Raw genomic sequence first — 9,822 nt, 5'->3', positions numbered from 1 at the left:
AACATAACTTTTATCCGGTGATTTGAAGAAACGATATATATATATATATATATATATATATATATATATATATATATTTATATATTCTTTATCGTAATCGCGAGTTATAGGCGCACCGAGCGTCAATGCACCCTAGATAAAATTAAAATCAATTTGCCGTACAAAGCGAGCAATAAGGCCTCGGTCTCGAGTGTCACTCACCTGTAAAATCTCCGAGCGATCGGTAATCCCAAGTTAAACGAGTGACGCCAAGGATCATCTTTACTCTCTTGTTTCAGGAATCGGTCTCGTCTTCGAGGACGCAGACCGCAAGAACGTGAACAGCCTACGCCAACAGCTCGAGGCGGTTTTCGAGCGCGACTGGTCCTCCCCCTACGCCCACCCCCTTAATGGATCATGCTATAACCTGAGAATGGCCAAGGGACTGTCTGGGCGGCCGCAGCTTGTGCCTCCCCTCTACACACACCAAGTCGCCGTCACAGCCGTCTAAACCCCGTCGCGAACGGTTCACCTCCGGGTGAAGGTCGGGATCCTACTGTTTTAATCAAGTATATTCGATGAACAGCGTATTTGCCGACGACTTAAGCGGGTGTCTTCGTTGCACCCAGATATCGTAGCTTACCGAGGATGTTAGCACTTTTGCTCACATGCCCTCGTATCGTCGGTTAGCTTTTGTTCCGCACTTGGCGGATGATAAAATTTTAGTTCGACGTCGTTTTGGCAAACCTTTGGGATTTCCGAAGAAGTAAAGCATCGATCTGCTGTAGCCTAGGCCACGTGCTCCAATGGGAATTGCGTGCCATGCTTGCAACCTGCCCCAAGCTATTTTTTTGTACGTTTTTGTAGATTTCATTAACTACTTGCCCTGTAACGTGAACATGTATTAAAATTTAAAAATATTATATTAACATTTGCTTTTCCATTTATAAATTTACGTTTCAGTGTATCATTATTCTCGACATTACTCCTTCGTAACCTGCATGCATTGTTGCTCAGCAATGCTGACAATTCGCATATCTCAGTATTCAACAGTACTTGTCTTTTACTATACGAGAGCTTGATTTAAGAGGAAAAATGCTTATAATATATTTTTCAAATCTAAAACTTGTATATGCGTGTTTTATCGAGTGGAAAAACTCGAATAAATAATATATAATATATCTTGGAACTTAATTAGCAAATTTTTCATCTTATCGTGCTACATCTTAATTCACCAATTCACCAAAGCGAATGAAATTAACAAATTCACTACCTGAACATAAATTTGAAAAAACTTGCAAGTAGATGATTTTATTCTACTAATTATATGTTCGCGAGGGTGAATTTAACAATAAAATGAGATAAAGATTATACAGAGGATGATATTATATATTCCAATGTAAATATTTGAAATGCAAATTGTAAAACAACAATAATCTATAATATTAAGTTTAAATTTTAATTATCTATATTAATTAAGCATTGCGCTTGTCCTGTATTATCTACAGATTATTAATTGAACAGATTATTAATTGAAGCTGATGTTAATTAAGAAATAATACTATTAATTTATTTCTAAAGTAGATGCTGGAATTGTATATTATAAAAGACAAGACGAAACAGATCTTACTAAATAGGTTTGATATTTTCTTTTTTTATTATTATAGCATATTTTTATATTATGATCGAATAATACAACAATTGCAGTTATTCAAAACAATATACTTTCATTTCGTTACAAATACTTTTGAGTATCAATCGTTTGAATTTTCTGTACTTGAACAATGGTAAATGTACTTAATTTTTTTTTTATAAATTTCACTTATTAAAAGGTTATAAGCATTTAGAAGCCTAAGGGATAAAGTGATTTTCCTAATCATTATTATCTCTATGATATACTATATTTAAATTATAAATAGAATAAAAATTATAAATCAGAATATAGAGAAGAGGGCCATAAAAGTAGTTAGGCGTTAATAAGAATAACATCTCCCAAGAAATTTTGTAACAACGATTACTATTTGGGGCATAAACAATAAAAGAATAAACTTTAGTTTTGTATGAAATTGTTTTTCCACTCCTTTATTTAAGAAATGAAGAAAAATATTAATTTGAAATGAAATGGTGATAACTGAGAATTAAAATGTTTTTATAAATATTTTCAAAAAATTAGAAAATTTCCAATCCAATTGAAAATAAATAATTCCATTTTCAAAAATATTCTTTTAGTAAGTAATATTTGCTTATAAATAAAAGCCGAAATTTAATTTATTAAACGTACAGATTCTCAAATACGTAACAGCTTTAGCAATTTTCGATACATGTTTTGTGAATTTTGCGAAGCACACTTTTCAAAGAAATCGTTCATTATTCCTATTATTGTTTTAATCCAAAACCTTCAATGCAGTTTTGTCATAAAATGTTACTGTTTGTAAATAAATATTTGTATTACAGAGTTCATTGTTAATTTATAATATCGGCATGGCTAGCTGTCAGTTTTTTGCATTTAGAAATCGATTATTATGCCAGGAGAAAACATCATATATCTGCAATATTATATTATATCTAGACAGTGGGTATTGCATTATTTGTTGTTAATTTTCAGATTTATTGATTTGCACAATTTGCCTATAACCCTATAAAGTTGAAATCTATTTGATTTTTGAGCTTTATATAGAGATAATTGAATCAACAAGAATCATTCCAAATAAGTGAAGCCATAAAATTGAACCGCGTACGTTTAAATATAATTTTATAATTCTAGATTTTACGGTCTATTTTATTTGAATGGTATTCAATAGAATTTTTTATGGATTTAAAATTTCTTGCTTTTTCAACTTTCCTGGCTTCTTTCATTTTCATAATATTTAATTACAAAAATTCATTTTTCAAACAACGTAGATTCTTTTTGAAACCTAAGCCCTACAATACCTGATCTTTATGAAATATCTTAATTTAATGGAACTATTTATTTTACCTAAATTTATGTAGAATATATTCCTTATTTCAAATTCATCGTAAAAATCCTTTTGATTAACTATTTAAGATAATTTAATAATATATTCTTATTATCATTAGTCATAAAATAAAAGATATTATTTAATCTCTTTTTGTTAATATCAAAACAATTATTTAACCTCGACAAATTAACGATTAAAATACATTTTTTTTTTACCAATATTTAATGGTCCTAAATTTTTTGGATTAAATTTTCTACTTAAATTTTGTATTCAATTTTACTTAATTTTCATTGAATCTATCAATTTACGTTCACATTAATAGTTTCTCTATATAAAAATAAATACTTTCATAGAAATTTTAAGTATCTTACGCACAAAAGTTGCATTTAATAATAACTAATGTGTTTCACAAGAACATACGTATTACAAACCAAAATTATTTCACTAAACCGACAGTTATGTAAGTGTTTTCTTGTTCGTTAAAACAAGTCTCTCCACTAATGTAAAATGCTATTTGTTTTATTAAGACTTATTGGTAAATGACGAGAACGCTTAATGGATTTAGATAAACAATATATGTCGAGATCCAAATGAGGATGCCTCGATAAAGCGACATTTGAATCGTAATTGTGTATATGCTCGTAAATAAGTATTTTAGTAATCACGGGTTGTGTGGTTCAAAAGACGTGAATAATAAGCAACCGTTGAACAAAAACGCAAGGAAAAATGATCGCCGACAACTTGGAAGAATGGCCGAGTAAATGAACCTCTAGGCATTAGCGTTTCGAGTATCTCCCATTTCATTACTGAAATATTCACACCTCGGCCAACGTTAATTGAACGTCGCGCAGCGCATCGTCTCGCGATAATTTTTTTGAAAAAATGACGCGAATCATGCGCACAGACTTTTTATTATATACTTCTAGGACTTTCTTCATATGTGGTTGATGATGATGATGATGATGATGATGAAAAGCGGCGAGCAAGCGCTCACGTGCCTTCTCTCAAGTGACCTTTCCTACATTTATCTCTACGCTTGTCCGGCTGAATAATTTTGAAAGTCTTAATTTTCGTAGTGAAATGCTCCTTACCGAGTGCAATTATAATGGACGCTTTTACTTTTTGAAAGCCTATTAGATATGTATTTTTCAATTCGAGGGCCTCTTAATTCGAATACTTATTGTTGTAAGTAAGATTATGTAATAGGGATGCCGAGTAATTCGGTTTCGGAGATTCATCATTGAGAAAAATTGATTATTTACATTAATAAAATATTTAGTGAGATGAAATCTCGAATGAAATAAAATTTTACGACATTAGCGTAGGTTGTATAAAAAAAAAAAAAAAAAAAAAAAAATGTTAAAATTTCAAAATAATGATAAACTTATCTTATACTTTTAAATCATATTTCCTCCATAGGTTAATGAATTATTGAATCGAATGCAAATAATCGTTATTTTTATGAAGTTTTTATTATAATTAACATAAATTTTGTCTTATAAGTAAAAGAAAAGTTCCTTTTCTATGTAATGAATAATTTAAAATACGAAACTGGTATAAGTTAAAGTTTTACGGCAATAACAATTAGCAATAATATTACACATACAGGACATGTTTTTATTTTAAGTTTATGAAGTTTTGCTCAATTTCGTAATTAAATGTTTCGGTTGAAAGCTTTAATTCTTAAATAATTATTGTAAAATTTGAAAAATGTCTTGTAAAGTAATAAAATTGAATAATATCCGTAAATTTATTAGCCATTGTTAAATTTATAAGTAGAATGAGTAAATAAAGAAAAAAAAGAACTATAGACACTACTTTTAAGTAAAAAGTAAGAAATTTGTGTTTTATGCTTTTGTAAGAATTATAAGGGACATATTTTAGTACGATAATATTACTTTATTAAAATAAAAATTTAAACAAAATATAAGATTGTATTCAAGGTTTTTGTTCCATAATAATTTTTTTCTGTTTTAATAATTAAAATCGTGTAATTTTCAAACATACTAAAATTAAAATAATTTTTCAGCATTTTTTTTCTCAAAATACTTAACATTAGTTACTAAATTAACAAATAAACGAATTTGAGATAAAAAAAAAAATATCTGCGCATCTAATAATTAATTGTAATTGGTTATTTTATTATATTATTCTAATTTTCCTATTGTATAATTGGAAATGTAGTTAAGAAAATGTGAAATCTACCGATGTTAAAACAGTCCACTTAATAATTACCTTTTTAACATTTTCTCGTAGATGTCTATAAACTAATTATAAAGTTAATAACGTTTAAAAAAAAGCATGTACAATCTTTTACGAATTAAATGTTATTTTGAACATGTAAAATATTATTTCATCTGCTTAGTTAATTTTTTCTAATATAATTGGAATTGTCAATTTTCAATGTATTTACGATTATTGTAGAAACAAAAAACAGGTAGGTATTACAATATTTATAATATAATATACAAATTAATTGGAATAAAATATTTTTTACTCATAAAAGAACCATATAGAACAATATAGTAACGATTGCTATAATTAAATGTAAATTATAAAAATTGTAGTAACGAAAAAAGTTTATATAGTTTGTTAACATTTTATATTATGTTCCTTAAACATATAAGTACACGAATTATATTTCGTTCGCTGTATGAATTTATTATAATAATAAGTGTGTTGTTTCTGAAAAATTATCTGCTCATTACTTTTAAGTATTTTCATCGTAATATCACTGCAGAAAAGTGATGAAAATCTATGCACAAATCTGTAAATATAATTTGTTATGGCAGATGAAATTCTGTTGAGATATTTTAAAGGATAAATGAATTGTTCGAGTCTTGTATTCATTAGCACACATTGTTTTTTTTTATAATATTAAATATTACATTAATATAATTGATAGAAGAGGTAATGTATAATATTAATAAAGTACAAGATGAATGTTAGAAGAAAATCAAATAATACTTATATAGTTATTCATATTATAATGTTTAATAGAATGATAAATAGTTTGTAACTTATTTATCTCGGACTACCGCTTACAGCCAATATATTTTTAAGATATTGGATTAAAAATAATTTGCCATTGTAATTAGTATTAATTGCAGAAGCTATGTAATTAATAAGTGCTTTATCGAAAATTTTAATTATAAATATTGTAATTAATGACATTTCATTATAATATTCTTATCAACGATCTTTCATTATTAAATAATGTAAGGCTTTATTCTATTTCGGATAACAGCATCATTGACTGTAGGTATACATTTATAAAATTGTCATGTATAATGCAAAAATAATATTTAATAAAATATTGTAAATATTACGAAATCATTTTTATTTCACATGACGATAAAATTTAAACTATATAACACTAGAAAAAATTATTCATATAGCAATATTTTGAGTTTTATTTTATATATTATTATTGTATTTTGTATATTATATTTTTCATGATTATCGTTATTAATGATTATTGAAAATTGTTTGAAAGTGTTGGCAAATTTACTTATAATGATAATTCCACTAACGATACGACATGCCAATAAGCTAAAGAAAATATATCATCCAATGCATTTTCATAAATCATCGAATTTCTTTTAAGTAAATCAGACGTTTAACGAAATTTATAAAAGCTACAATTACTAGCCATTAGAATCCGTCATTAATTTGTTTGTACTTTTGGGAAAATTTCTGTTGACGCGCTGTCATCCTAATTTCAGTTTATCACGTGATGTCACATTCTTTTCATGCGTTCTCTTTCACACAAGAAAACAAACTCACGGTCAAGGAGTTATATATTTATTTTATCTTTAAATGTATTAGCTTTTATATAAATGTCAAAGGTGTGCCGGCTGAACTTTTCATTTTATGAATAATTTTTAATTAAAATTTCAATCATACGACTTTTATTTATAAGTATGTTCCGAAGTTTGTATATAAAGCATTTTTATACAATAAGAAATTCCTTTTATATTGATTATAAGAAAACCTAATCCAGATAAGGTTCGAGGATAGGCTTTGTCATATATTATATTAATTGAAGAAAGTTTACTATTATTTCGCATTGTTTAGATATTTAATCTCGGTGCCTAAGAATATTAAATTAAAAAGAAACATTAACTCGATAATTTTAAAGGTTGAATTATTTAACTGCATTTTTGTGTTTATAAAACGTGAACAGCAGCGTCAACACCGTATAAATGTACAACAGATGTCATAAAAACGCAAAACTTGAATCGATCCATTCTTATAAAAAAAACTTTAACCTATATAAATAATATAATGTAAGCGATGAAATAAAATGAAACCCGTATAAACGTATTATGTTATTTAAGCTAAATTAAATTAAAATATTTGAGCTAAATCGAAAAGTCATGAAGTCAATATTTATAAACATACACGTGTATACATACGTACACATTCATACGCACATACGTACGCGCGCGCGCACGCGCACACACATACATATATATAACAATGTTTTAATGTTAACGAGTATCATAATATATTCATTAAAATTCCTATAAAATGTCTACATGTTTTACAAATCTTATATATTTCATGCGTAAATTACAAAGAAATAAGATCTTATTTCACAATTACATTGGGAAATAGTTTAATATACTATTGCAATATTATTTTACCAAGTACTGGTTTTTGAAATATGAAGTATTGAAGAAATTCATTTTTTCGATATTATTTTTTTGCATTTCACATAAAATATTTTAAACACGAGAAATTACTCATAGTTCTTATTATCATAATTATACGCATTAATATTACAGAAACTAACATAACTTAAACATTTTTATGAACTGTTGAGTCAGCTAGATAATTCCGAATACTATATATATGCAAGAACTAAAAAGGCAACAAGGATAAACGCGAGTGAATTCGTTCGATTTCTAATTAGCTTATCAATAAAACTTATAGGGTCAATTGTATCGTGTTATATAATTCAATATATATATATATATATATATATATATATAGAGAGAGAGTGTGTGTGTGTGTGTGTGTGTGTGTGTGTGCGCATGCGTGCGTGTGTGTGTTGTATAATGTATTGGTGCTGGTACCTATAATATCAAAAAATCAAATAAAAGATAAAAAAAATCATCGACTTTTAACTTCCATTGGAATAATAATCATTTGATCAACTATCAGAATCGGGTGAATGTCAAGTTAGATTGAACAAGTAATGTTTGAAAGATTATTTTAAGCGATAAGCTGAATATATATATATATATATATATATATATATATATATATATATATATATATATATATATATATTAAACATCATAAATAATTTTTCTTATTAAATTATAATATTATATTGGAACATTTCAGATATCATACGTGAATATTTCATATATAATAGGAAATTAAAGCAATAGTTAATTTATCATTGCATAAATATTGTTTCATAGCTAAGAAACAGTTTAGTATGTAAAATGTGATGGTTAATCATTTCATAATGGAGGATTCGTCGACATGAATCACTTGCAAGTTCCATCTCCTAAAAAATCGAATAATCATAATCTACTTAATCTTTTTCAATAGAATAAGAAATAAATTTGCCCTTGATGATATTAATTTCTGTTAGAAATTTTTTTTTATTTAGAAATATTTCCCATTTTACTTCTGAAATAAGTTTCATTGCCTATATAAATATATAAATATTTCCAATATACTTATTATTGTTATAATATTATAACAATCATATTATAATTGAAATATTATTAAAATAATAAATAAAAATTCATTGTTTATGCTTAAGGACTGGCTAGCTTATTAATATTTACGTTTTTCGTATTGAAATACTTCAATGAACGTCTATATATTTTTATGCTAAGACTTAATTTTTATACTTCTTTAAGTTTTCAAGAAAAAAAAAAAAAAAAAAAGAAGAATTTTAATATCTTGAGGTTGATGGTGTGTTAGAGCATAGTTTACGAAATTTACCGTATTGAAATATTTATAATTTAAAATAGTTTTTTTCTCCTCACGTGAATAATTTTTGAAGACTAAAGCAAGAAGAATAAATTAAAATAAGATGTACTCTTAAAAAAAAAAAAAAATATGACATCCCATATTGTAAAACAAAAAAATCATATCATTTCCTCGAGTTCGTACGTCATAGTTACGTGAAATATAAAGTTTCTGGTCTGGAGTCACTTTTGAATTAGTCAGTGTATTAATTAAAATAAGATAAATTTATGTCTATGAGGTCCGAGCTTTAAATTCTTTTATATTTATTTGTTATAATAACATTATCATTTGGCAATTATAAATGGTGTGGTAAATTTCTTTTTTTTTCCATTTTTTTTTGCCTCACTTTACTTACATAGAATTATGTGGCTAATGGATTTTTATGTTACGTGTTCCGCACTTAGCATATGAATAATATAATAAGAATAATTATGGAAAATAACAAAGTTTTTCAAGAAATGTCGAATAATTAATTTTACATAAATTTAATGTATTTATATAATGTAACAAATTATATTAAAATACAATTGTCAGGTGCTTTCTTAATGTCGATAGAATATGTGGTGTTATGTTAAATATTTGTAAATAGAAAATTTTTGTGCTCCTCTAGGTTGGTAAGGTTTTGAAAATCAACTAAAACAACATGTATACAATTTTCTGAAAATTTTAATTATGCTCGTTTAACACTTGGTGTGGAAAACTTTTCCAAATCCACAGTGTGTAAATAATCTTTTGTTTTATCATAATTCATTATGGCATTCATTATATGTGGATCTTTTTTTCTTCAAAAAAGTTTATTATTTTGCAATATATATATATATATATATATATATATATATATATATATATATATATGCGTGTGTGTGTGTGCGTGTGTGTGCGCGTG

General features: G+C 26.4%; 1 protein-coding gene across 1 annotated transcript in view; it reads left to right on the top strand.

Annotated features, from left to right (window-relative positions):
• LOC105363587 (phospholipase D3) overlaps window positions 1-657 on the top strand; it is a 13,582-nt gene extending 12,925 nt beyond the window's left edge. The window contains exon 8 of the mRNA XM_011501323.1: window positions 279-657. Coding sequence (XP_011499625.1) covers window positions 279-490 — 212 coding nt within the window. The 3' untranslated portion in view covers window positions 491-657. The remainder of the gene's footprint in view (window positions 1-278) is intronic.
• Window positions 658-9,822: the final 9,165 nt, after the last annotated feature.

This window comes from Ceratosolen solmsi, unplaced genomic scaffold (assembly GCF_000503995.2).
Source record: "Ceratosolen solmsi marchali unplaced genomic scaffold, CerSol_1.0 scaffold3, whole genome shotgun sequence".
NCBI lineage: Eukaryota > Metazoa > Arthropoda > Insecta > Hymenoptera > Agaonidae > Ceratosolen > Ceratosolen solmsi.
The sequence above is the reverse complement of the archived record's forward strand: the minus strand, read 5'-3'. Positions and strand labels throughout refer to the sequence as shown.